Below are 27,871 nucleotides of genomic sequence, written 5' to 3' on the forward strand. Positions count from 1 at the left end.
TCACCCAGTTTTAACACCACTGGATTCAATTATTAGCCAGCTCTGTGTCTTATCTCCAACACTTTGCGCGTGCGAGAGGGGCCATCCCGTCCACGGGCGCCGTCAGCTCCTCTGAGGTAAGGCTCACTTTCCGAAGGCGCCCTTTAATCGTACTTCCTCTTTGCTCGGTGTAGATGGAGCCGCCGGCAGCACTTGCTCAGCAACAAGGCCAGCAGGAAGGCCAGGACGAGCAGGGCCCCCAGGACGTCCAGGCAGTGGTACTGGATCCAGTTGAGGTCGTGGGCTGCGGTCCACAGATGTTCAACCCTGCCATGCCTCATCACAAACTCCACCCAAAAGACGGAGAGCTCCAGCGCCCCCAGAGCGCGATCCTGCGAGATGGCAGACATCTTTGTGACGGCTTCCTTGTACCTGAAAGAAAAAGCAATGGCGTGACTGAGAGCGCTGTCCCACCCCCATTCCTCCCCGATGTGAACAGTGGGAGATCTGGGCCAGTCGACTTATTGGTCTGTTCACTAGTTCCAAAGCTGATAGCACTGGACTCGACAAGACAAGTGTCCCACTCAAAGTACAAAGAACAGTATAGCACAGGAAACAGGCCCTTCGGCCCTCCAAGCCTGTGCCGCTCCTTGGTCCAACTAGACCAATCGTTTGTATCCCTCCATTCCCAGGCTGCTCATGTGACTATCCAGGTAAGTCTTAAACGATGTCAGCGTGCCTGCCTCCACCACCCTACTTGGCAGCGCATTCCAGGCCCCCACCACCCTCTGTGTAAAAAACGTCCCTCTGATATCTGAGTTATACTTCGCCCCTCTCACCTTGAGCCCGTGACCCCTCGTGATCGTCACCTCCGACCTGGGAAAAAGCTTCCCACTATTCACCCTATCTATACCCTTCATAATCTTGTACACCTCTATTAGATCTCCCCTCATTCTCCGTCTTTCCAGGGAGAACAACCCCAGTTTACCCAATCTCTCCTCACAGCTAAGACCCTCCATACCAGGCAACATCCTGGTAAACCTTCTCTGCACTCTCTCTAACGCCTCCACGCCTCCTTCTGGTAGTGCGGCGACCAGAACTGGACGCAGTACTCCAAATGTGGCCTAACCAGCGTTCTATACAGCTGCATCATCAGACTCCAGCTTTTATACTCTATACCCCGTCCTATAAAGGCAAGCATACCATATGCCTTCTTCACCACCTTCTCCACCTGTGTTGCCACCTTCAAGGATTTGTGGACTTGCACACCTAGGTCCCTCTGTGTTTCTATACTCCTGATGACTCTGCCATTTATTGTATAACTCCTCCCTACATTATTTCTTCCAAAATGCATCACTTCGCATTTATCCGGATTAAACTCCATCTGCCACCTCTCCGCCCAATTTTCCAGCCTATCTATATCCTGCTGTATTGCCCGACAATGCTCTTCGCTATCCACAAGTCCAGCCATCTTCGTGTCATCCGCAAACTTGCTGATTACATCAGTTACACCTTCTTCCAAATCATTTATATATATCACAAATAGCAGAGGCCCCAGTACAGAGCCCTGCGGAACACCACTGGTCACAGACCTCCAGCCGGAAAAAGACCCTTCGACCACTACCCTCTGTCTCCTATGGCCAAGCCAGTTCTCCACCCATCTAGCCACTTCTCCTTGTATCCCATGAGCCTTAACCTTCTTAACCAACCTGCCATGTGGGACTTTGTCAAATGCCTTACTGAAATCCATATAGACGACATCCACGGCCCTTCCTTCATCAACTGTTTTTGTCACTTCCTCAAAAAACTCCACCAAATTTGTTAGGCACGACCTCCCTCTTACAAAACCATGCTGTCTGTCACTAATGAGATTGTTCCGTTCTAAATGCACATACATCCTGTCTCTAAGAATCCTCTCCAACAACTTCCCTACCACGGACGTCAAGCTCACCGGCCTATAATTTCCTGGGTTATCCCTGCTACCCTTCTTAAACAACGGGACCACATTCGCTATCCTCCAATCTTCAGGGACCTCACCCGTGTCCAAAGAAGCGACAAAGATTTCCGTCAGAGGCCCAGCAATTTCATCTCTCGTCTCCCTGAGCAGTCGAGGATAGATGCCATCAGGCCCTGGGGCTTTGTCAGTTTTAATGTTCCCTAAAAAACCTAACGCTTCCTCTCTTGTAATGGAGATTCTCTCTAACGGGTCAACACCTCCCTCCGAGACACTCCCGGTTAACACGCCCCTCTCCTTCGTGAATACCGATGCAAAGTATTCATTTAGGATCTGCCCTATTCCCTTGGGTTCTAAGCATAATTCCCCTCCTTTGTCCCTGAGAGGTCCGATTTTCTCCCTGACAACTCTTTTGTTCCTAACGTATGAATAGGATTCTCCTTAATCCTGCCTGCCAAGAACATCTCGTGACCTCTTTTTGCCCTTCTAACTCCCCGTTTGAGTTCTTTCCTACTCTCTCTGTATTCCTCCAGAGCTCCATCTGTTTCCTGTTGCCTGGACTTAACGTACGCCACCCTTTTCATTTTAATCAGATCCTCAATTTCCCTGGTTATCCATGGCTCTCGAATCCTACCTTTCCTATCTTTCCTTTTTACAGGCACATGCCTATCCTGCAGCCTTATCAATAGTTCCTTAAAAGACTCCCACATGCCAGATGCGGACTTACCCTCGAACATCCTCTCCCAATCAACATCCACCAATTCCTGCCTAATCCGGCTATAGTTAGCCTCCCCCAATTTAGCACCCTGCCCGTAGGACAGCACTCATCCTTGTCCATTACTATCCTCCACACTGACACTACAATTGGAAGTGCGACCTTTATTCATTCATGGGATGTGGGCGTCGCTGGCTGGGCCAACATTTGTTGTCCATCCCTGAGGGCAGTTAAGAGCCAACCACATTGCTGTGGCTCTGGAGTCACATGTAGGCCAGACCGGGTAAGGACGGCAGATTTCCTTCTCTAAAGGACATTAGTGAACCAGATGAGTTTTCCCGACAATCGACAATGGTTTCATGGTCATCAGTAGATTCTTAATTCCAGATATTTTTTATTGAATTAAAATTCGACCATCGGCTGTGGCGGGATTTGAACCCCCCGTCCCCAGAGCATTAGCTAAGTTTCTGGATTAATAGTCTCGCGATAATTCCACTGGGCCATCGCCTATTGGAATAATATCCAAAATACGGTCCCTTGAGCGATTTTGGTTTGAAAAAGGATCTCATTTATAATGAAGAGGACTTCACATAAGTTCCCCTGTCCCCAACCCTCCCTCCCCCCACTCCCCCCCACCATCCCCCTTACTGAATGCCAAACAGGACTGCTGGGCATTTCCAGAATTTTTCAGCTTCGCCAAGAAATAGGGTGGCACGGTGGTTAGCGCTGCTGCCTCACAGCGACCCGGGTTCAATCCCAGCTTGGGTCACTCTCTGTGCGGAGTCTGCACATTCTCCCCGTGTCTGCGTGGGTTTCCTCCGGGTGCTCTGGTTTCCTCCCACAGTCCAAAGATGTGCAGGTTAAGTGGATTGGCCATGCTAAACTGACCCTTAAGGCCCTATTTTACTATTTTGATTCGAAGTGCTGGGCGGACTTGAAACTGGGAGTGTTTCAGGTCCGACTTTTAGACCTGTTCTCAGGCGCCCCCATCCGCACTCTGCCTGCAAAAATATCAACAATTCTGAATCGCGCTGTACAAGCCTGTGGGCGGGGCTTAACACACCCAAAATCCTGCAGCTCCAATCGGAACCTCCAACTGTGCATGCGCAGTAAGAAAATATGATAGAATGCGGCTCCCCTACCATAATGCCCCTTCCATAATGCCTCCCCCTGGCCCCACACACATTGCCCCACCCCCACAACATAACAGACTGCCTTATCCCCCCAATCATCCGCCACCCAGAATGATCCCGGGCCCCTCCCCCACTTCCCCCCCACTGATCTCAGGCAGAGTGGCAGCGGACCACCCCCTTCCCCCTCACTCATCTCAGGCAGAGAGATCCACCCTCCCCCCGCTTCACCCTACAGATATCAGGCAGTGTGATCCCCCTCACCCCCACCCCGGACCCTTCTGCACAAGGCCCCCATCTCCTCCGGCCTCCGATGGCTGTGTGACACCTCCCTCTCTCTCCCCTGTCCCCAGTCATTGAGGCACTCATCTGTCACCCACCCCCCCTCCCCATCAGCACACCTGCAAGTGTTCACTTGCCTTCCCCTCAGTGCTAACAAGCAAACTGCATGGAACTTGCTGGAATGTTCTGCCAAACTGCCTGCAGCTGATCTGCCCTAACGAGGGGCAGCTCCATAAAAACTCAAGAATGAACAGGCAGACAGGCATTCCTGCACAATTCTCTCAGGGTGATCTGGGGGAGGCTGCTAGATGCAGCAGAGGTGAGGCGGGACACCCTCTTCCCCCCCCCCAAGAGGACGCAGATCCAGGGGGGCTGATGGAAATGCGGCCTGGGAGGAAGTCACCATTGTGGTGATATAAACAGGGCCTAGTTTTAAGGCTGATAAAATTGGATATCCTAAATTAAAGAATTGGGCACATTGAAATCAAACACAGTCAAACCTCAGGCAGGCCAATTGTACAATACACAAACGTGACTGGGCCTGACCCATCAACCACCCATCAAAGGTCGTTACACTCTACTTGAGACTTAGCAGGAGATCATGGCACCCCATTGAAATGCATCGGCCTATTGTTAGAAGCACAGATCGGGCCAGACTTTCTGTCACCAAGAGTTCCTGTAGAAAGCTTACCTGATAACAAGTTCAACAACATGGAGATGGACACCTGGGGTGCGGACCCTGGTGTCCTGTCAGGCAGACATCAAGAAACCCACTGGGTATTGGAACCCCCTCCTGGGACCTCATTGGCCGGAAGCCAGAGAAGGTTCTGGAAAGGCAAGCAGGCTGGGGGATAAAGGGACACACTTCAAGGTACACAGGAGCGAAGACTCGACAAGGGAGACGGCCGTGACCATTTGGAAGACTGACCAGAGAAGGAAGAAGCTGCCATCGAGACTCACCTTCGTGACGACGGACCAGAGGGACTCAGAGAATCGGGTCTGCAGTTTAACCAAGCCATCTTTGCGGGTAGCATACTTGAATCTGGGGTATCCTCTTGTTTTATGTGGGTAATTTAAGGGTTAATAGTGTTATTATTAATAAACTTGTTGAACCTTTACTTGTGTTTGTCTTTTGTCCATCTTGCAAATAAGGGCACCGGGGTAAAATCTTGGAGTAAGTAAACTGGTTGAAAGTATCTGAGAATTAACAGGTCCAACACCATCTCGGTCAGTGCCAGGGCTCTGACCCCCCGAACCGGGAAGCAGTGCCGGAAAAAAGTCAATGACTTCATCCATGCAGCAAGGGTGAGTGCTGAACCCCATCTTGCATCTTTCCCCAAATCTCCCCCAGATCCTCCCATCCCCAGCACCCCGCATGCTTCCAGCTGACCCCCAAGCACCTCCTTCCTATCCCCCCCAAGAGCCCCATTGCACTTGCCCTCTAAGGGCCACCACCTGATACTCTGCAGGAGTCACACCATCATTTCTTTCATGAACCCTTCTGTCTCCACAGGAGAAGATCGACCATAACACCCGTGAGAGGGCAAAGACAGGGGGTGGTGAGCCAGACCTCCGGGTCCTCACCCCCTTTGAGGAGCGGGCGCTGGAGCTCTCCAGAGAAGGGGAGATGCGGGCTGTCAGTGACAGCATGGTCGAGCTGCTGTCCAGACGTGAGCACCTGTCAATCCTTCACTCACTTTGAGGCAACTTCTCAGGGGCACGGGTTTCGGGTGCGAGGGGCACGGTTTAAAGGAGATGTACGAGGCATGTTTATTTGCACAGAGGGGGTAGTGGGTGCTTGGAACTCGCTGCCGGGAGAGGTCGCGGAGTCAGATAGGATAGTGACCTTTAAGGGGCATCTCTACAGCTATGTGAATGGGATGGGAATAGAGGCATATGGTCCCCAGAAGGGGAGGGGGTTATAAATCAGATGGGCAGCCTGGTCACTGCAGGCTTGGAGGGCCAAAGGGCCTGTTCCTGTGATGTAATTTTCTTGGTGCTTTGTTCTATGTTCAATGGAGAAATGTGAATCATGTGTTTGGCATCCCAGATTCCTCTCCCTCACTTGCACTTAACCTTGTGTCCTGTGCTGCAGGGACAGAACCGGACATCCCGGGGCCTTCTGGACTACAGGCCCCGACTGCAGCTCCTGCCCATCCTGGTCCAGACAGCTTGGATGAGTCCTCGGAGGATGCGGGTGAAAGGACCTCCGAGGGTGGCACCATTTTGGCATCATCTGCCACCTCACCATCCCAGATATTGACATGTCGGTGGGGTCCAATTATTGTTGAGGCTTCTGGGTCACTCTCTGGTGAGCATGACACATCTGCTGATGTACATCGGATGGAGGCGGGAACGTCCGAGGCCTCTGGCACGCAGGGGCCTGCTGGAGGCGAGGACTCAGCTGGGCCCAGGCTACATGCTGGGCCTCTGAGATCACTTCTCCCTCAGCTGCTGGAGATGCAGCAACAGAGCCAGGGAATGCAGGAGGGGCTGATGGCCACACTGGACCGACTGCGAGGATGTTGGGAGGAGTCCCAAAGCTTTCAGGCTGTTTTGCGTGTTTCCCAGGCCAACATTGCAAGAGTGGCATCTGCAGTGGAAAGCCTGGGTCAGGGGATCCTCACCATGACTGGCAGACTCCAAGCGATGGCCGAGTCACAGCAGGCCACAGCTGAGGGACTGAACAGGCTTCGCGAGATTCTGAGGCCCGAGAGCTTGCAGGAGACCCAGCGGGACAGCACTGAGACACAGCGGGCTACGCCAGCAGCCATTGAGAATGTGGCCCGATCACAGAGGGCCACGGCTGAGGGTTTGCAGAGCGTGGCCCAGTCTCAGAGGGCACTTGCTGCGGCCATTGAGAGGTGGCCCCCGACTCAAGTGGCCATCAAAGAGGGCTCGACCGCCATGGGTAGGACGCAGGTGGTCCTCCAGGACTGGCAGTGCCAGGTGACGCTGGAGCTTCTCGAGCTCACTGCAGAAGCACTGCTGTCCCATGGAGTGACCCAGGGGCCCACAGGAACCCCAAGGGAGGAGGAAGGGCTCAAGCCGACGCCGGGGCCTTTCGGCCAGGAGACTGCAGCTGTGGCTACACCTTCTGACTCTCCCCTTCCTGACACCGGGGCATCGCAGGGGCAGCGGGATGAAGACATGGAAACATCCCAGATACCTGGAAGCTGGCCAGGGCCCTCGAGGTCCAGGATCTCCAGAGGACGCCTGCCACGCGCATCACAGGTCATGAGGTAGGCAGCTGCCCCCCCTCCCTCCCCTCCCCCACTCCTCCTCCTCCTCCTGCTGGTCATCCTCCCCAGCGACGGCCGGCAGGTCAGCCTCCACATCCTCCTCCTCCTCCAATAGGTCACCCCTCTGTAGAGCCAGATTGTGCAAGGCACAGCACACCACCACTATGCGGGAGGAGGTCAGGGGGCTGTACTGGGGGCCCCCGCCAGAGCGGTCCAGGCACCGGAATCACATCTTGAGGGGCCCAATGCACCTCTCCACTATCGCACAGGTGGCTACTTTTTTCCCTGGAGCGTAGGAGGCTGAGGGGTGATCTTATAGAGGTCTATAAAATAATGAGGGGCTCAGATCAGCTAGATAGTCAATATCTTTTCCCAAAGGTAGGGGAGTCTAAAACTAGAGGGCATAGGTTTAAGGTGAGAGGGGAGAGATACAAAAGTGTCCAGAGGGGCAATTTTTTCACAAAGGGTGGTGAGTGTCTGGAACGAGCTGCCAGAGGCAGTAATAGAGGCGGGTACAATTTTGTCTTTTAAAAAGCGTTTAGACAGTTACATGGATACGATGGGTATAGAGGGATATGGGCCAAATGCGGGCAATTGGGACTAGCTTAGGGGTTTAAAAAAAAGGGCGGCATGGACAAGTTGGGCCGAAGGGCCTGTTTCTGTGCTGTAAACCTCAATGACTCTAATTGAGCGATTTCAGCACGTATAAATAGGTGTCGGCTGAAGAAATTCCTCCTCATCTCGGCTCTAAAGGGTCGTTCCTTTATTCTGAGGCTGTGCCCTCGGATCTCAGTCTCTCCGACTAATGGAAACATCTTCCCCATGTTCATTCGATCCAGGCCTTTCAGTATTCTGTAAGTTTCAATGAGATCCTCCCCCCATCATCCTTCTCAACTCCATCAAGTACGGACCCAGAGTCCTCAAACGCTCTTCATACGTCAAGCCTTTCATTCCCGGGATCTTTCTTGTGAACCTTCTCTGGACCCTTTCCAAGGCCAGCACATCCTTCCTTAGATACGGGGCCCAAAATTGCTCCTAATATTCCAAATGTGGTCTGACCAGAGCCTTATACAGCCTCAGCAGTACATCCCTGCTCTTGTATTTTAGAATGTGTAAGGTTATGGAATAAGATAGGGAAGTGGACTGGGTAAAATGTCCATTCAGCAAGCCATTGCGGACACAATGGCCTCCTTCTGCACTGGAAAGATTTTCAGTAAAGAGTAAAGCAGAGAAAAGAAAGATCTATCCAGGTGTCTGCCAGAGAGGCAAACAGGCGAGAATTTATCATCCACAAAGCACTTCTCAACCAATAGAAAACTTGCAAAGTATGCCCCCTGCTGTGGTGTAGGAAACACAGCAGCCAATTTAGAATCATGGGATGGTGACAGCACAGAAGGAGGTCATTTGGCCCATCAGGTCTGTGCTAGCCCCCCGAAGGAGCAATACACCCAGTGCCTTCTCGTCTGTTTGCCTCTCTGGCAGGCACCTGGATAGATCTTTCTTTTCTCTGCTTTACTCTTTACTGAAAATCTTTCCAGTGCAGAAGGAGGCCATTGTGTCCGCAATGGCTTGCTGAATGGACATTTTACCCAGTCCACTTCCCTATCTTATTCCATAACCTTACACATTCTAAAATACAAGAGCAGGGATGTACTGCTGAGGCTGTATAAGGCTCTGGTCAGACCACATTTGGAATATTAGGAGCAATTTTGGGCCCCGTATCTAAGGAAGGATGTGCTGGCCTTGGAAAGGGTCCAGAGAAGGTTCACAAGAAAGATCCCGGGAATGAAAGGCTTGACGTATGAAGAGCGTTTGAGGACTCTGGGTCCGTACTTGATGGAGTTGAGAAGGATGATGGGGAGAGGATCTCATTGAAACTTACAGAATACTGAAAGGCCTGGATAGAGTGAACGTGGGGAAGATGTTTCCATTAGTCGGAGAGACTGAGATCCGAGGGCACAGCCACAGAGTAAAGGAATGACCCTTTAGAACCGAGGAGGAATTTCTTCAGCCAGAGGGTGGTGAATCTGTGGAACTCATTACCACAGAGGAGGCCGGGTCATTGAGTGTATTTAAGACAGAGATAGATTGGTAAGGGGGTCAAAGATTACGGGGAGAAGGCAGGAGAACGGGGATGAGAAACCTATCAGCCATGGCGGAGCAGATTCGATGGGCTGAATGGCCTAATTCTACTGCTTTACCTTATGGCCTTATTTTTTCTCTTCAAATATCAATCCCTTTGGAATACCTTGATCGAAGCTGCCTCTCCCACCCTCTCAGGGGTCCAGGCTCCACCCTCTCCCTGGGTGAAAAGATGTTTCAGCCCCTCACTTCTGCTCCTTTTTTCTCCATTTTGAATCTGTGCCCTCTAGTTCCTGATGTACTCCTGAGAGGGAATAGTTTCTCAATATTTACTCTGTCCACACCCCTCAGGATCTTGAATATCCCTGTCAAGTCTATTCTCCGCCTCACAGCGCCAGGGACCCGGGTTCGATTGCCGGCTCGGGTCACTGTCTGGGCGGACTCTGCACGTTCTCCCCGTGTCTGCGTGGGTTTCCTCCGGTTCCCTCCCACACTCCAAAGATGTGCAGGTTAGGTGGATTGGCTGTGGTAAATTGCCCCTTAGTGTCAGGGGGATTTGCAGGGTTAATTCTTGGGGTTACAGGGATAGGGCCTGGGTGGGATTGTTGTGGGTGCAGGCTCGATGGGCTGAATGGCCTCCTTCTGCATTATAGATTCTATCTGCTCTTTCGAGATACTCTTTGGGTTTTTAAACAGAATCCCATCGAGTGCAGAAGAAGGCCATTCGGCCCATCGAGTCTGCACCGACCACAATACCACCCGGGCCCCACCCCCGTAACTCCACCCTGCTAATCCCCTTGACACTACGGTCAATTTAGCATGGTCAATCAACATAACCTGAAAAGAACATAACTCTGAGGAGAAAAAATATAGTGCAGAAGGAGGCCATTCAGCCCATCGAGCCTGCACCGACAACAATCCCACCCAGACCCTATCTCTGTAACCCCAAGTATTTACCCTGCAAATCCCCCTGACACTAAGGGGCAATTTACCACAACCAATCCACCTAACCCACACATCTTTGGGGTGTGTGAGGAAACCGGAGCACCCGGAGGAAACCCACGCAGACACGGGGGGAATGTGCAGACTCGACACAGACAGTCACCCAAGGCAGGGAATCGAACCTGGATCCCTGGCGCTGCGAGGCAGCAGAGCTAACCACTGTGACCCTGCCACCCTATGAAGATTTGAGGTTGATTGACTGAAGGTGTGCAGCCGTCACTCACCTGGTATTATTGATAACCGTGGTTAATGCATCCAGTAGCCCCTGAAAGCTGATATCTTTCAGACTCAGGACAACGCCAGCGCCATGATGCTTTATACGCTCTGCATTCTCTATCTGGTCCGCGAACATTGGCATCATGACCATTGGAACAGCGCTGCAGATAGCCTCGTAAAGTCCGTGTGACCCTGCGTGCGTCAGGAACGCTCGCGTTTTGGGGTGTCCTGGGGCGCGGAACAAGAGAGAAAATAAAATTCAACTCGCCGTGATCAACCTTATCCTCAGCAACCCTGTAGGATATAACAGCCAGCTCTGACCCAGGGCCATCCAGACTCGAAACGTTGGCTCTATTCTCTCTCCACAGATGCTGTCAGACCTGCTGAGATTTTCCAGCATTTTCTGTTTCTGTTGTCGTGTTTTTTTTATCCGTTCGTGGGACATGGGCGTTGCCGGCTGGGCCAGTATTTATTGCCCATCCTTAGTCGCCCTGGAAATTGAGTGTCTCCCTCAGCCATCTCAGTTGAGAGTCAACCAGTGGTTCTGGAGTCACATGTAGGCCAGACCGGGTAAGGACGGCAGATTTCCTTCCCTAAAGAACATTAGTGAACCAGATGGGCTTTTCCGACAATGGTTCCATGGTCATGAGTAGATTCTTAATTCCAGGTGCTTTTTTAAATTGAATTCAAATTCCACCATCTGCCGTGGTGGGATTCGAAGCCGGGTCCCCAGAACATTAGCTGAGTTTCTGGATTAGTAGTCTTGCGATAATACCACTAGGCCATCGCCTATTGGAATAATATCCAAAATACGGTCCCTCGAGAGACTTTGGTTTCAAAAAATGTTCCAATCATAATGATGAGGGCTTCACATAAGCTCCCCTCTCCCCCCTCCCCTCTCCCCCCTCCCCTCTTCCCCCCTCCCCTCTCCCCCCTCCCCCCACCCCTCTCCCCCCTCCCCCCACCCCTCTCCCCCCTCCCCTCTCCCCCCTCCCCCCACCCCTCTCCCCCCTCCCCCCACCCCTCTCCCCCCTCCCCCCTCCCCTCTTCCCCCCTCCCCTCTCCCCCCTCCCCCCACCCCTCTCCCCCCTCCCCCCACCCCTCTCCCCCCTCCCCCCACCCCTCTCCCCCCTCGCCCCACCCCTCTCCCCCCTCCCCCCACCCCTCTCCCCCCTCCCCCCACCCCTCTCCCCACCGCCCCCCTCGTACCGAATGCCAATAGGACTGCCGGGCATTTCCAGAATTTTCTACTTGGATTTCAGATTTGCCTAGCGGTAATATCCATTAGTCCAGAAACTCAGCTAATGTTCTGGGGAGCCAGGTTCGAATCCCGCCACGGCAGCTGATGGAATTTGAAATCAATTTTAAAAATCTGGAATTAAGAATCTACTGATGACCATGAAACCATTGTCGGAAAAACCCATCTGGTTCACTAATGTCCTTTAGAACCATAGAACCATAGAAAATTACATCTCAGAAACAGGCCTTTTGGCCCTTCTTGTCTGTGCTGAACCATTTTTTGCCTAGTCCCACTGACCTGCACTTGGACCATATCCCTCCACACCCCTCTCATCCATGAACCGGTCCAAGTTTTTCTTAAATGTTAAAAGTGACCCCGCATTTACCACTTTATCCGGCAGCTCATTCCACACTCCCACCACTCTCTGCGTGAAGAAGCCCCCCCTAATATTCCCTTTAAACTTTTCTCCTTTCACCCTTAACCCATGCCCTCTGGTTTTTTTCTCCCCTAGCCTCAGCGGAAAAAGCCTGCTTGCATTCACTCTATCTATACCTATCAAAATCTTATACACCTCTATCAAATCTCCCCTCAATCTTCTACGCTCCAGGGAATAAAGTCCCAACCTATTCAATCTCTCTCTGTAACTCAGCTTCTCAAGTCCCGGCAACATCCTTGTGAACCTTCTCTGCACTCTTTCAATCTTATTTGCATCCTTCCTGTAACTAGGTGACCAAAACTGTACACAATACTCCAAATTCGGCCTCACCAATGCCTTATATAACCTTGATGTGGAGATGCCGGCGTTGGACTGGGGTAAACACAGTAAGAAGTTTAACAACACCAGGTTAAAGTCCAACAGGTTTATTTGGTAGCAAAAGCCACACAAGCTTTCGAGGCTCTAAGCCCCTTCTTCAGGTGAGTGGGAATTCTGTTCACAAACAGAACTTATAAAGACACAGACTCAATTTACATGAATAATGGTTGGAATGCGAATACTTACAACTAATCCAGTCTTTAAGAAACAAAACAATGGGAGTGGAGAGAGCATCAAGACAGGCTAAAAAGATGTGTATTGTCTCCAGACAAGACAGCCAGTGAAACTCTGCAGGTCCACGCAACTGTGGGAGTTACAAATAGTGTGACATAAACCCAATATCCCGGTTGAGGCCGTCCTTGTGTGTGCGGAACTTGGCTATCAGTTTCTGCTCAGCGACTCTGCGCTGTCGTGTGTCGCGAAGGCCGCCTTGGAGAACGCTTACCCGAATATCAGAGGCTGAATGCCCGTGACCGCTGAAGTGCTCCCCAACAGGAAGAGAACAGTCTTGCCTGGTGATTGTCGAGCGGTGTTCATTCATCCGTTGTCGCAGCGTCTGCATAGTTTCCCCAATGTACCATGCCTCGGGACATCCTTTCTTGCAGCGTATCAGGTAGACAACGTTGGCCGAGTTGCAAGAGTATGTACTTTTATTTGGTAGCAAAAGCCACACAAGCTTTCGAGGCTCTAAGCCCCTTCTTCAGGTGAGTGGGAATTCTGTTCACAAACAGAACTTATAAAGACACAGACTCAATTTACATGAATAATGGTTGGAATGCGAATACTTACAACTAATCCAGTCTTTAAGAAACAAAACAATGGGAGTGGAGAGAGCATCAAGACAGGCTAAAAAGATGTGTATTGTCTCCAGACAAGACAGCCAGTGAAACTCTGCAGGTCCACGCAACTGTGGGAGTTACAAATAGTGTGACATAAACCCAATATCCCGGTTGAGGCCGTCCTTGTGTGTGCGGAACTTGGCTATCAGTTTCTGCTCAGCGACTCTGCGCTGTCGTGTGTCGCGAAGGAGCAGTTGAACCAGGAGCGCTCCTCGTCACAATGGATGTCTCAGCACTCTACACCAGCATCCCCCATGACGATGGCATTGCTGCAACGGCCTCAGTGCTCAGCGCCAACAACTGCCAGTTTCCAGATGCAATTTTACATCTCATCCGCTTCATCCTGGACCACAATATCTTCACCTTCAACAACCAGTTCTTCATCCAGACACACGGAACAGCCATGGGGACCAAATTTGCACCTCAATATGCCAACATCTTCATGCACAGGTTCGAACAAGACTTCTTCACCGCACGGGACCTTCAACCGATGCTATACACTAGATACATCGATGACATTTTCTTCCTTTGGACTCATGGTGAACAATCACTGAAACAACTATATGATGACATCAACAAGTTCCATCCCACCATCAGGCTCACCATAGACTACTCTCCGGAATCGGTTGCATTCTTGGACACGCGCATCTCCATTAAGGACGGTCACCTCAGCACCTCACTGTACCGCAAGCCCACGGATAACCTCACGATGCTCCACTTCTCCAGCTTCTACCCTAAACACGTTAAAGAAGCCATCCCCTACGGACAAGCCCTCCGTATACACAGGATCTACTCAGATGAGGAGGATCGCAACAGACACCTCCAGACGCTGAAAGATGCCCTCATAAGAACAGGATATGGCGCTAGACTCATTGATCAACAGTTCCAACGCGCCACAGCGAAAAACCGCACCGACCTCCTCAGAAGACAAACACGGGACACAGTGGACAGAGTACCCTTCGTTGTCCAGTACTTCCCCGGAGCGGAGAAGCTACGGCATCTCCTCCGGAGCCTTCAACATGTCATTGATGAAGACGAACATCTCGCCAAGGCCATCCCCACACCCCCACTTCTTGCCTTCAAACAACCGCACAACCTCAAACAGACCATTGTCCGCAGCAAACTACCCAGCCTTCAGGAGAACAGTGACCAAGACACCACACAACCCTGCCACAGCAACCTCTGCAAGACGTGCCGGATCATCGACACAGATGCCATCATCTCATAAATAAACCTGTTGGACTTTAACCTGGTGTTGTTAAACTTCTTATTATATAACCTTACCATAACACTCCAACTTTTATACTCGATACTCCGATTTATAAAGGCCAATGTACCAAAGGCACTCTTTACGACCCTATCCACCTGTGACGTCACTTTTAGGGAATTCTGTACCTGTATTCCCAGATCCCTCTGTTCAACTGCACTCTTCAGAGTCCTACCATTTACCCTGTACGTTCTACTTTGGTTTGTCCTTCCAAAGTGCAATATCTCACACTTGTCTGTGTTAAATTCCATTTGCCATTTTTCAGCCCATTTTTCTAGTTGGTCCAAATCCCTCTGCAAGCTTTGAAAACATTCCTCACTGTCCACTACACCTTCCCTTTAGGGAAGGAAATCTGCCGCCCTTACCTGGTCTGGCCTATAATGGACTCCAGAGCCACAGCAATGTTGTTGACTCTCAACTGCCCTCAGGAAACTAGAGGTGGGCAATAAATGCTGCCCAGCCAGCGATGCCCATGCCCCACGAATGAATAAAACAAAACTGTCATCAACTTCAAATGGTAAAGACAACAGAAATATTGACACTTTGGACACAGAGGGAGCGCACGGCTCTCACAGTCAATGTTGTGAGCAATCAGCGCACACCTCACCTCACTCACCCTCGCTTTATGTGCGAATCGCTTCAGTCAGACCGGCAGGAAAAAAACTACATGGACGGGAATCAGCGGAATGTGGCAACACTGCACCTGGGCAACGGCCAACAAAATGTCTGGTGGGGGCCGCACTCAGAATCCAAATTGGCCGTATGTGGCCCTCCCCCCGGGACACTGGTTGCCTTGGAATTGTTCCGGGACAATTCTCATGCTCACACTACTTGGGGTACAGGGGAGTGGGTGGGCTTTGGGGAGGGGGGGGAGGGGGGGGGGCTGGGGGCTGATTGCAGCTCAGAGCGATCCAAGAGTTGCCGGCGAGAATCCCAAAGTCTCTGAAGGCCGAGGGCCTGCCTTGGGGGGTGGGGGGGGGGATACGTGCTGATACACAGCTCGCCTTTTCTTGGCAAATACAATGTGTCATCACGAGAGCACGGGGGTGGGTGGGGTTAAAGGGGAGGCCTTGGCCCATTGGAGGAGAGGAAAGGTGGGTGAAGGGGGGGAGGAGGATTGGAGCAGAGGAGATTGTGTCAGTTGTCTCTTCAACGTATGCAAGCTCCTGGGCTAGATACTGTCAGCCTGGGGACGATGGGACAGCGTCAGTGACTGCCTTGTATAGGATGTAAACCTGAGGACACCATTTGTTTTATTAACAGCATGGTGGCCCAGTGGTTAGCACTGCTGCCTCACAGCGCCAAGGACACAGGTTCATTTCCGGCCTTGGGTCACTGTCTGTGTGGAGTTTGCACGTTCTCCCCGTATCTGCGTGGGTTTCCTCCGGGTGCTCCGGTTTCCTCCCACACTCCAAAGATGTGCAGGTCAGGTGGATTGACCATGCTAAATTGCCCTTTAGTGCCACGGAATTAGCAGGGTAAATGGTCATGGGGATAGGGCCTGGGTGGGATTGTTTTCGGTGCAGACTCGATGGGCCGAATGGCCTCCTTCTGCACTGCAGGGATTCAATGGATTAGCTACGGTAGAAGCACGGGATCATGGGGATAAGGTGAAGGGGTAGTTCCTGGGTGGGATGCTCTTTTGGAGAATTGGTGCAGACTCGATGGGCCGAATGGCCTCCTTCTGCACTGTCAAGAATCAAGTCCCTGGAGTGGGAGATGAGGTATATGTGAGGGGTTCCAGGGTAGATTGGATAGGAAAGGCCTGGGGGAGAGGCGGGAAGGTCCAGTGATGGTTGGACTTTAAGGGGGGGAGGTGGGATGGCGGGGGGAGGGGGGGAGGGAGGTGGGGTGGGGGGAGGTGCCCACAGTCAGAATAAGCTTCAAATGGAAGCTAATTTCCTTGTGTCCCCTTCAAAACATGTCTTCACACCTATCTTTGTGTCATCTGCCTTTGCTCCCCTCGTCTCCGTCCAAAGCTCTAACTCCTAGAACACCGCTCCCTGCTGGAGCCTCCGGATGTTCGGGACCCCCTGCAACCCCTCCTCCCCTGGTGGGAGGTGGCGCTGAGGCGCTCTGGTGCACTGTGGTGGGGCACTGAGTCAATGGTGGGGTAACTACCCGCATGACCAACACATCAACGCACGTCACTCTCTTACCCAGCAGATCGTTCTGTGGCAGCCACGTCACCAGCTTGGTATTGGAGGCCAGATTCGAAGGCCTTTTTCCAGTGTATCTCCAGAGGACCTATCGGAAAAGAGGCAACATTCCAATCATGAATTCCCAGATTAACCCCCTCATGCATCCTGATGAAAAAGGCAGGTATTTGAGGATCACCTGCCATTCAGTGAGAAGATTCTGGGCTCAAGTCGCAGGACTTGAAGGATTGTCAGAGGATACAACAGGATACAGATAGGTTGGAGACTTGGGCAGAGAGATGGCAGATGGAGTTTAATCCGGACAAATGTGAAGTGATGCATTTTGAAGGATAAAATTGAGGTGTGAATTATACTGCAAATCTACTGATGACAGTGAAACCATTGTCGGGAAAACCCATCTGGTTCACTGATGTCCTTTAGGGAAGGAAATCTGCCATCCTTACCCGGTCTGGCCTACATGTGATTCCAGAGCCACAGCAATGTGGTTGACTCTCAACTGCCCTCCAAGGGCAACTCGGGATGGGCAATAAATGCTGATGTGGAGATGCCGGCATTGGACTGGGGTGAACACAGTAAGAGTTTTAACAACACCAGGTTAAAGTCCAACAGGTTTATTTGGTAGCAAATACCATAAGCTTTCGGAGCGCTGCTCCTTCGTCAGATGGAGTGGAAATGTGCACTGTTTGAGAGCACATTTCCACTCCATCTGGCAAAGGAGCAGCGCTCCGAAAGCTTATGGTATTTGCTACCAAATAAACCTATTGGACTTTAACCTGGTGTTGTTAAAACTCTTACAGTAAATGCTGGCCAGCCAGTGGTGCCCATGTCCCACGAATGAATAAGTACAAAAAATCTCAACCAAATCTACCATCGTAAATTCCCCCTCCCTCAAATGGGTCCCCCCTGTGGACAGCACGATGGCACAGTGGTTAGCACTGCTGCCTCAGTGCCAGGGACCCGGGTTCAATTCCAAACTTGGGTCACTGTCTGTGGGGAGTCTGCACGTTCTCCCCATGTCTGTGTGGGTTTCCTCCGGGTGCTCCGGTTTCCTCCCACAGGCCAAAGATGTGCGGGTTAGTTGGATTGGCCATGCTAAATTGCCCCTTAGTGTCAGGGGGATTAGCGGGGTAAATGAGGGTTCCGAGAATAGGGAATAGGATTGTGGTCGGTGCAGACTCGATGGGTCGAATGGCCTTCTGCACTGTAGGGATTCTATGATTCTAAATGTATCTGCATTCTGCTCAACCGCTCCCTGTGGTGTGATGTTTAGTCCTTACTCAAAACACAGATCATCTTCGACATTCCCTCGTTCCCATTGGAAGGTCAACAACCTGAAACATTGCCGGGATTTTCTGCCTCCCTGGACTGTGTTCTACGGACTGTTCCCATGGACACACACCGAAACAAATGTTAACTTCCTTTTTATTCATTCTTGGAGCATGGGTGTCACTGGCTGGTCCATCCCTAGTTGCCTGAGGGCGGTTAAGAGTCAACCACATTGCTGTGGCTCTGGAGTCACATGTAGGCCAGACCGGGTAAGGACGGCAGATTTTCTTTGTTCTTTTAGGATGGGAATAGAGGGATATGTTCTCTTGAAGGGTAGGAGGTTTTAGTTCAGATAGACAGCATGGTCAGTGCAGGCTTGGAGGGCCGAAGGGCCTGTTCCTGTGCTGTAATTTTCTTTGTTATTTGTTTTATTTCCTTCCCTAAAGGGACATTAGTGAACCAGATGGGTTTTCCCAACAATCGACAATGGTTCCATGGTCATCAGTAGATTCTTAATTCCAGATATTTTTTCCTTGAATTCAAATTCTACCATCTGCCGTGGCGGGATTCGAACCCGGGTCCCCAGAGCATTAGCTGAGTTTCTGGATTAACAGTCTGGTGATAATACCACTCGGCCGTCACTGAGATTTTCCAGCTCTCTCTGTTTTTTGTTGTGTTTAATCACCAACTTATAAGTCTTTCCGATACCCATGGCAGGGAGTAGTAGCGTAGGGAGGCAGTCGGGTGGTGGCATTGGCACTAAGCTAGTAGTGCTGTGGGGACCCGGGTTCAAATCCCACCAGGGCAGATGGTGGGGAGGTCCCACCCATCCTCAAAGCTGTTTTGGGACTCCCCCGCCCCCCCCCCCTTCCCCGCCACCTCCCTGCCTCCACTGCCATTCCTGCCCCATAAACTCAAGAGCGGACAATTTGGCGATAATAGCACTAAGCCATCGCCTCCCCTGAAGGATGCTGAAGGATCACCAACTTGGCGAAAGATGCTCTTTGGTCTCCCCAAAACTTGATGATCTTCCATTGCAAAGAACTGTCCTCCACTAAGTGATGATGTGGAGATGCCGGCGTTGGACTGGGGGAAGCACAGTAAGAAGTCTCACAACACCAGGTTAAGGTCCAAAAGGCTTATTTGGCAGCACAAGCTTTCGGAGCACTGCCCCTTCATCAGGTGAGTGGGAGTTGTATTCACAAACAGGGGGAAGCACACTATATAGACACATCCCACTATCAGACTCACCATGGACTACTCTCCAGAATCGGTTGCATTCTTGGACACACACATCTCCATCAAGGACGGTCACCTCAGCACTTCACTGTACCGCAAGCCCACGGATAACCTCACGATGCTACACTTCTCCACCCTAAACACGTTAAAGAAGCCATCCCCTACGGACAAGCCTTCCATGTACGCAGGATCTGCTCAGATAAGGAGGATCACAACAGACACCTACAGACACTGAAAGACGCCCTCATAAGAACAGGATATGGCGCTCGACTCATCGATCGACAGTTCCGATGCGCCACAGCAAAAAACCGCACCGACCTCCTCAGAAGACAAACACGGGACACGGTGGACAGAGTACCCTTCGTCGTCCAGTACTTTCCCGGAGCGGAGAAGCTATGACATCTTCTCCGGAGTCTTCAACATGTCATTGATGAAGACGAACATCTCACCAAGGCCATCCCCACACCCCCACTTCTTGCCTTCAAACAACCGCACAACCTCAAACAGACCATTGTCCGCAGCAAACTACCCAGCCTTCAGGAGAACAGTGACTACAACACCACACAACCCTGCCACAGCAACCTCTGCAAGACATGCTGGATCATCGACACGGATGCCATCATCTCACGTGAGAACACCATCCACCAGGTACACGGTACATACTCTTGCGACTTGGCCAATGTTGTCTACCTGATACGCTGCAAGAAAGGATGTCCCGAGGCATGGTACATTGGGGGAAACCATGCAAACACTACGACAACAGATGAATGAACACCGCTCGACAATCACCAGGCAAGAGTGGTCTCTTGAGAAAGGATATATTGGCCTTGGAGGGAGTGCAGAGAAGGTTCACCAGGTTGATACCGGAGATGAGGGATGTAGATTATGAGGAGAGATTGAGCAGATTAGGTTTGTACTCGTTGGAGTTTAGAAGGCTGAGGGGGGATCTTATAGAGGCATATAAGATAATGAAGGGGCTGGATAGGGTAGAAGTGGAGAGATTCTTTCCACTTAGAAAGGAAATCAGAACTAGAAGGCACAGCCTCAAAATAAAGGGGGGTCAGTTTAGGACAGAGTTGAGGAGGAACTTCTTCTCTCAGAGGGTGGTGAATCTCTGGAATTCTCTGCCCACTGAAGTGGTGGAGGCTACCTCGTTGAATATGTTTAAGTCACGGATAGATGGATTCCTGATCGGTAGGGGAATTAAGGGTTATGGGGAGCGGGCGGGTAAGTGGAACTGATTCACTTCAGATCAGCCATGATCTTATTGAATGGCGGGGCAGGCTTGAGGGGCTAGATGGCCTACTCCTGCTCCTATTTCTTATGTTCTTATGTTCCTGTTGGGGAACACTTCAGCAATCACGGGCATTCGGCCACTGATCTTCGGGTAAGCGTTCTCCAAGACGGCCTTCACGACACATGGCAACGCAGAGTCGCTGAGCAGAAACTGATAGCCAAGTTCCGCACACATGAGGACGGCCTCAACCGGGGTCTTGGGTTCATGTCACACTATCTGTAACCCCCACGACTTGCCTGGGCTTGCAAAATCTCACTAACTGGCTGGAAACAATACACATCTCTTTAACCTGTGCTTGGCCCTCTCTCCACTCACATTGTCTGTACCTTTAAGACTTGATTACCTGTAAAGACTCGCATTCCAACCATTATCTTGTAAATTGAGTTTGTGTCTGTATATGCCCTGTTTGTGAACACAACTCCTCACTCACCTGATGAAGGAACGAGACTCCAAAAGCTTGTGCTGCTGAATAAACCTGTTGGACTTTAACCTGGTGTTGTGAGACTCCTTACTGTACTCCACTAAGTGACGCAGACTGGCACATTCCAAGGTCCAGGACTATGTGCTGAGGGATGCAGTCAAGTTTGGGTAGCCACCTCAGAGGCGTAGTGAGGGAAGATCGCTATCTAAGACCTTTCAGCCATTGTTTATGGAGGGGCTGGGAATTGTATAGATCCCTCTCAGGCTGTGTGCCTCACATTCGATGTATCACAACTTTATTGTAACTATTCAGAGTGCAGCATGATCTCTGTAGAAAACTTGACTAGTATTGCACGTTCCTTGGTGGCCATTTTGAAATGTTTTAGAATGTTCTTTCAGATATTTTAATGAATAATCATAGAATCCCTCCAGTGCAGAAGTAGGCCATTCCGCCCATCGAGCCTGCACCGACCACAATCCCACCCAGGCCCTCTTCCCGTAACCACACATTTACCCTAGCTAGTCTCCCTGACACTAAGGGGCAATTTAGCACGGCCAATCCACCTAACCCACACATCTTTGGACTGTGGAAGGAAACTGGAGCACCCGGAGGAAACCCACGCAGACACGGGGAGAACGTGCAAACAGACAGTGACCCGAGGCTGGAATTGAACCCGGGTCCCTGGCGCTGTGAGGCAGCAGTGCTAACCCACTGTGCCAGGATATTCTTTTGCAAAATAAGATTGTTACATATTGAACCGGGGCTGTGGTCGAGGGGAAAAGAGTGGGACTAATTGGACAGCTCCTTCTATGCACGATGGGCCGAATGGGCATCGATTCTGTGTCGTCCCGATCTATGGTGTTAAGGTCTGCGCTTCTCTCGTTGTGTGTCCCTTCCCCGAGTTCTGCGACTTGGTCCAGCTGTGTCTGAGTAAGACCTGATGGATAAGGAACTCAGATCAACCCCTCCCCTGATGTCTTACCAATCCGTGTGGGCTGTTTATATTTACAAAGCAATGGAAGGGTTTTAATAGGTGAAACTTAAGCTTCAATGAATGGACACCAGAGCTGTCACGGGCAGAATTAATCTGTTATTCCGGTGTTAGCCGCTGCCTCGATCGAACTTCACCTTCTGAGGAATTCGGCCCAGCGCTTCTGCAATCTCATTGGCTGTCCTGATTGGCATGCTTGGCATCATTGAGCCCAGGGAGAAGATCACGGCTCCGTGATCCCCAGAACTGTTCATGAATTCTTCCAAATCCTGAGGAGGAACAAAGGAGAAGGCAAGAGGTTACGGTGAATATTTCAACTTCAGTGACTGGGCAGTAACCCCGCCGCCACCCCGCCACCCTCTCCCGTGACATATTCTGCCTCACAACGCCAGGGACCCGGGTTCGATTCCAGCCTCGGGACACTGTCTGTGTGCAGTCTGCATGTTCTCCCCGTGTCTGCATGGTTTCCTCTGGTTTCCACCCACACTCCAAAGATGTGCTTGTTAGGTGGATTGGCCATGCTAAATTGCCCCTTAGTGTCCAAAGATGTGTAGGTTATGTGGATTGGCCATGCTAAATTGCCCCTTAGTGTCCAAAGATATGCAGGTTAGGGGGATTGGCCATGCTAAATTGCCCCTTAGTGTCCAAAGATGCGTAGGTTAGATGGATTAGCCATGCTAAATTGCCCCTTAGTGTTCAAAGATGTGCGGGTTAGGTGGATTGGCCATGCTAAATTGCCCCTTAGTGTCCAAAGATGTGCGGGTTAGGTGGATTGGCCATGCTAAATTGTCCCTTAGTGTCCAAAGATGTGTAGGTTAGGGGGATTGGTCATGCTAAATTGCCTCTTGGTGTCCAAAGATATGTAAGTTAGGTGGATTGGCCATGCTAAATTGCCCCTTAGTGTCAGGGGGACTGGCTAAGTTGCCCTGGGTGACCAGTAAGATGCCCTGTCAGAGTTGGTGCAGACTCAATAGGCCGAATGGCCTCCTTCTGCATTGTAGGGATTCTATGATTCGATGGTTCTCCTACACTCATGGACTGCTGGGTTCACACTGCTGACTCACTTGATGAAGGAGCAGCACTCGGAAAGCTCGTGCTACCAAATAAACCTGTTGGACTTTAACCTGGTGTTGTGAGACTTCTCACTGGGTTTGAAGAAGGCAGCTCACCATTGCCCTCTCAAGGGCAATTAGGGGTGAAGGTCGAACCAGTGACATGCACACGGATCTGGGTTACACTAAATCGGCTTTAATGTTACATACTGGCTGGAATCTTACCGACCCGCTCGCCAGGGGAATCGGAGCGGGTGAGGGGCGGATAAAGGTCTGTTGTCCTTAGGGTGGGATTTGACAGTTTCGGGATGAACAAGGCCATAAAATGCCGCCCACTATATCAGCACCCAGAGTTACATTTAGTACAATGTTTAGCACATGAACAAGGAGCAGGGTGAGGCCATTCGGCCCCTCATGCCTGCTCCAAGATTCAATAAGATCATGGCTGACCTGAGCGTAACCTCAAATCTGCATCCTGACCTCCCCTTTCACCCCTTGCTTACCAAGAATCTATCCAGCTCTGCCTTAAAAACATTCAAAGGCTCTGCTCCCACTGCCTTTACAGGAAGAGAGATCCAGAGACTCCCCACCCTCTGAGAGAAATAAATTCTCCTTATCTCCATTTTAAAGGGTGACCCCCTAGTTCTAGATTCTCCCACAAGAGGGAACATCCTCTCCACATCCGCCCTGTCAATACCCCTCAGGATCTCTTATGTTCCAATAAAGTCACCTCTCACTCTTCTGAACTCCAATAGATACAAACCAAACCTGTCCAGCCTTTCTTCATAAGATAATCTGCCCATTCTTGGCAGTAAAGTAAAAGTAAAGTTAAAGTTTATTTATTAGTGTCACAAGTAAGCTTACATTAACACTGCAATGAAGTTACTGTGAAAATCCCCTAGTCGCCACACTCCGGTGCCTGTTCGGGTAACACTGAGGGAGAATTTAGCACGGCCCTAACCAGCACGTCTCTGGACAGTGGGAGGAAACCGGAGCACCCGGGGGGAACCCACGCAGACACGGGGAGAATGTGCAAACTCCACACAGACAGTGACCCACGCCGGGAATCGAACCCGGGTCCCTGGCACTGTGAGGCAGCAGCGCTAACCACTGTGCTACCGTGCCATCCCCTGGTCGGTGCAGGCTTGGAGGGCTGAAGGGCCTGTTCCTGTGCTGTAATTTTCTTTGTTCTTTGAAACGGGAGCACCCGGAGGAAAACCACGCAGACACGGGGAGAATGTACTGACATGCAGCTGGCTCCTGTTGAGTATCTCGATGGTTAGAGATTCGGACGGCAGGCGAAGTATGGGTTTGGCAGTCTCGATGCTCCCAGCTCACCCTGCCTGCCCCGATCGGGGCCCGCCCCTCCCATAGCCGGCAAGAACCCAATTTAAATACTTTAAATGTAGCTGGAAGGGGAGGACTGGTTCATGATGCAGAGCGACACCAACAGCGCGGGTTCAATTCCCGTACCGATTCGATTTGATCTGATTTATTATTAACATAGAAACATAGAAGATAGGAGCAGGAGGAGGCCATTCGGCCCTTCGAGCCTGCTCCGCCATTCATCACGATCATGGCTGATTGTCCCCATTTCTCCCCATAACATAGAAAACATAGAAACATAGAAACCCTACAGTGCAGAAGGAGGCCATTCGGCCCATCGAGTCTGCACCGACCACAATCCCACCCAGGCCCTACCCCCACATATTTACCCGCTAATCCCTCTAACCTACACATCCCAGGACTCTAAGGGGCAATTTTTAACCTGGCCAATCAACCTAACCCGCACACCTTTGATCCCATTCGCCCCAAGTGCTATATCCAGCCGCCTCTTGAATACATTCAATGTTTTGGCATCAACTACTTCCTGTGGTAATGAATTCCACAGGCTCACCGCTCTTTGGGTGAAGAAATGTCTCCTAATCTCCGTCCTAAAGAGTCTACCATATTGTCACATGTATTAGTATGCAGTGAAAAGTACTGTTTCTTGTGCACTATTCGACAAAGCATACCGTTCATAGAGAAGGAAAGGAGAGGGTGCAGAATGTAGTGTTACAGTCATAGCTAGGGTGTAGAGAAAGATCACCCCATCTTTTCAACCTTGCCCTAGCCTGAAGTGTGGTGATCGTCAGGTTAAATCTCCACCAGTCAGCTCTCCCCCTCAAAAGGAGAGAGCAGACCATGGTCACCTGGGACTATGGCGACCTTGCCTCTATGTTTAATTGACCAAAGAACAAGTTTGGAAATTAAAATAGCGCTGATAAATATCCTGAATTAAATAGATGGCTTATTCAAAGCCCTTCAGCCACAAGTAGTCAGTAATTATGTCAGATTCCATGGCCGGAATTCTCCGACCTTGCTCACAGCTGAGATTCTCCCATCTGGTTCGCTAATGTCCTTTAGGGAAGGAAATCTGCCATCCTTACCTGGTCTGGCCTACATGTGACTCCAGAGCCACAGCAATGTGGTTGACCCGGTGGCACGGTGGCTAGCACTGCTGCCTCACAGCGCCAGGGACCCGGGTTCAATTCCCGGCTTGGGTCACTATCTGTGTGGAGTCTGCACGTTCTCCCTGTGTCTGCGTGGGTTTCCTCCGGGTGCTCTGATTTCCTCCCACAGTCCAAAGATGCGTGGGTTTGGTTGATTGGCCATGCTAAATTGCCCCTTAGTGTCCAGGGGATTAGCAGGGTAAATATGAGGGGTTACGGGAATAGGGCCTGGCTGGGATTGTGGTCGGTGCAGACTCGATGGGCCGAATAGCCTCCTTCTGCACTGTAGGGATTTTATAACAAGCGATGGGCAATAAATGCTGGCCAGCCAGCGACGCCCGTGTCCCATGAATGAATAAAGAAAAACTCCGGCTGGAATAAATGGAGATTTGGCTGAGCGCCAAATTCTCCGTCCCTGCTGACAATGGCAGCAGGATGTGAAAGGCCGGAGGACTCCGGAGTACAGAATTCTGAGAGTGCAGTCCACAGATCCTTAAAAGTGGCAGCACAGGTGGAAAAGGTGGTGAGGAAAGCATACGGCACGCTTGCCTTCATTGGACAGGGCATCGAGTACAAAAGTTGGCAAATTATGTTCCGGTTATATAAAACGCTGGTTAGGCCACATTTGGAATACTGTGTCCAATTCTGGTCACCACACTATCAGAAGGATGTGGAGGCTTTGGAGAGAGTGCAGAAAAGGTTTACCAGGATGTTGCCTGGTATGGAGGGTATTAGCTACGAGGAGAGATTGAATAAACTGGGATTGTTCTCCCTGGAAAGACGGCGGCTGAAGGGGTGATCTGAAAGAAGTTTATAAAATTATGAGGGGGATGGATAGGGTGAACAGTTGGAAGCTTTTTGCCAGGGTAGAAATGACAATTACAGGGGGCACAAGTTCAAGATAAGGGGGGAAAGGTTCAGTGGAGATGTGCGGGGGGAGTTTTTTACACAGAGGGCGGTGGGGGCCTGGAATGCGCTGCCAAGTGAGGTGGTGGAGGCAGTTATGTTAGTGACATTTAAGACTTATCTGGATAGACACAGGTGGGGACTAGAGGGACACAGGCGGTTGGTCTAGATAGGACAATGTGATTGGTGCAGGCTTGGAGGGCCGAAGGGCCTGTTCCTCTGCCGTACTGTTCTTTGTTCTTTGTGTTGTCCCCTACCTGCGGTAATGGTTTCCTATCTTTGCAGTTAATGCCTCCAACCAGCACCACGTTCGGCATGATGGGTCTAGGGTACTCCAACATGAAGTCGGATCTCAGCAGCCAGATGGACGTCCTGCTCAGCAGTTCGACCAGTGTCACCTCTCTCTGGAGGAACCTTTTGGCCAGTTCGTCAAAGGGGGAGTAAATGAAGTGGCACAACAGTGGCTCCATTAACCCGGCTAACATGTTCTTAGCCCTCTGCAGGAAGTTCATCCGGTCGGTGTTCCCCGTCAGAGCTCTTGGCACGTAGGAGAGAGGCCTGGGACACTGTGTGGCCAAGTTGTCCAAACCGCACGGAAGCCTTTGCAACAAGTTGACCGAGGGTAGCGAGAGGTTCTCCGCGATAATGGTGCCGCAGGGGCTGAAGGGGTCGGTCAGCAAAGCGTCGTACTTTTCCTTGGCCAGCTCCTTCATGAGCTCCGCGTTGAACAGTAGGTCCTCACAGCTGCTGAGGAAGAACTGCCTGATACTACTCACATGCTGCAGGGTCTTGCTGATCCTTTGGTAAAACATTCCTTCGTAAAAAGCCAACTCGATCAGGCCCTCGTACATCCTGTCCACCTCGGCCTTGCTGAACCCGATGGGGTAGACCTTGCTGCCGTAGTGGCCAGGCACCTTGATCAGCAAGTTGTTATCGGGACTGACCACCACAATCTCGTGCCCCCGCCCGTGGAGTTCCTCCAGAATGAGCCGCATGCTCAGCCAGTGACTCCCGTCCATGGGAATAACCAACAGTTTCCCACTTTCCCCGGCGCTCCAGAAACATGACAGGCAAACCAGCAGGCAGCCCAGCCGATGGGCAGAAGCCATTCTGCCAAGTGGCTGAATGTCCGTGGGTCCCGGGAGCAGGTCCTGACCTGAATCCACTGCACTCAAATATCATCTGGTGATAAAACCCCTTAAAAACGTGATCATTTACAGAGTCTGTGACCTCGAGGCTATTAATGTTTAACAACACAGATGCAATCCCTCACTTGCATTACCTCA

The 27,871-nt window shown here is 51.1% G+C and overlaps 1 protein-coding gene across 1 annotated transcript; it reads right to left on the bottom strand.

Annotated features, from left to right (window-relative positions):
- LOC144503921 (UDP-glucuronosyltransferase 1A1-like) lies at positions 1 to 27,758 on the bottom strand. Its single transcript, XM_078229000.1, has 5 exons — positions 26,843 to 27,758; positions 22,273 to 22,404; positions 16,922 to 17,009; positions 10,611 to 10,830; positions 1 to 411 (listed from the first exon to the last, which is right to left on the bottom strand). Exons 1-5 carry the CDS (start codon positions 27,692 to 27,694, stop codon positions 144 to 146), a joined length of 1,560 nt encoding a protein of 519 aa, XP_078085126.1. The 5' UTR covers positions 27,695 to 27,758; the 3' UTR covers positions 1 to 143.
- Positions 27,759 to 27,871: the final 113 nt, after the last annotated feature.

This window comes from Mustelus asterias, chromosome 14 (assembly GCF_964213995.1).
Source record: "Mustelus asterias chromosome 14, sMusAst1.hap1.1, whole genome shotgun sequence".
NCBI lineage: Eukaryota > Metazoa > Chordata > Chondrichthyes > Carcharhiniformes > Triakidae > Mustelus > Mustelus asterias.

Bases quoted from the DNA above. Each gene is read 5' to 3' on its own strand.
- LOC144503921 (XM_078229000.1), bottom strand. From the start codon at position 27,694: ATGGCTTCTGCCCATCGGCTGGGCTGCCTGCTGGTTTGCCTGTCATGT. The intron at 22,405-26,842 runs GTAGGGGACAAC...GTTCCTCCTCAG, and splicing joins ATAGGAAACCATTACCGCAG to GATTTGGAAGAATTCATGAA. The intron at 10,831-16,921 runs GTAAGAGAGTGA...TCCGCGCCCCAG, and splicing joins GCCACAGAACGATCTGCTGG to GACACCCCAAAACGCGAGCG.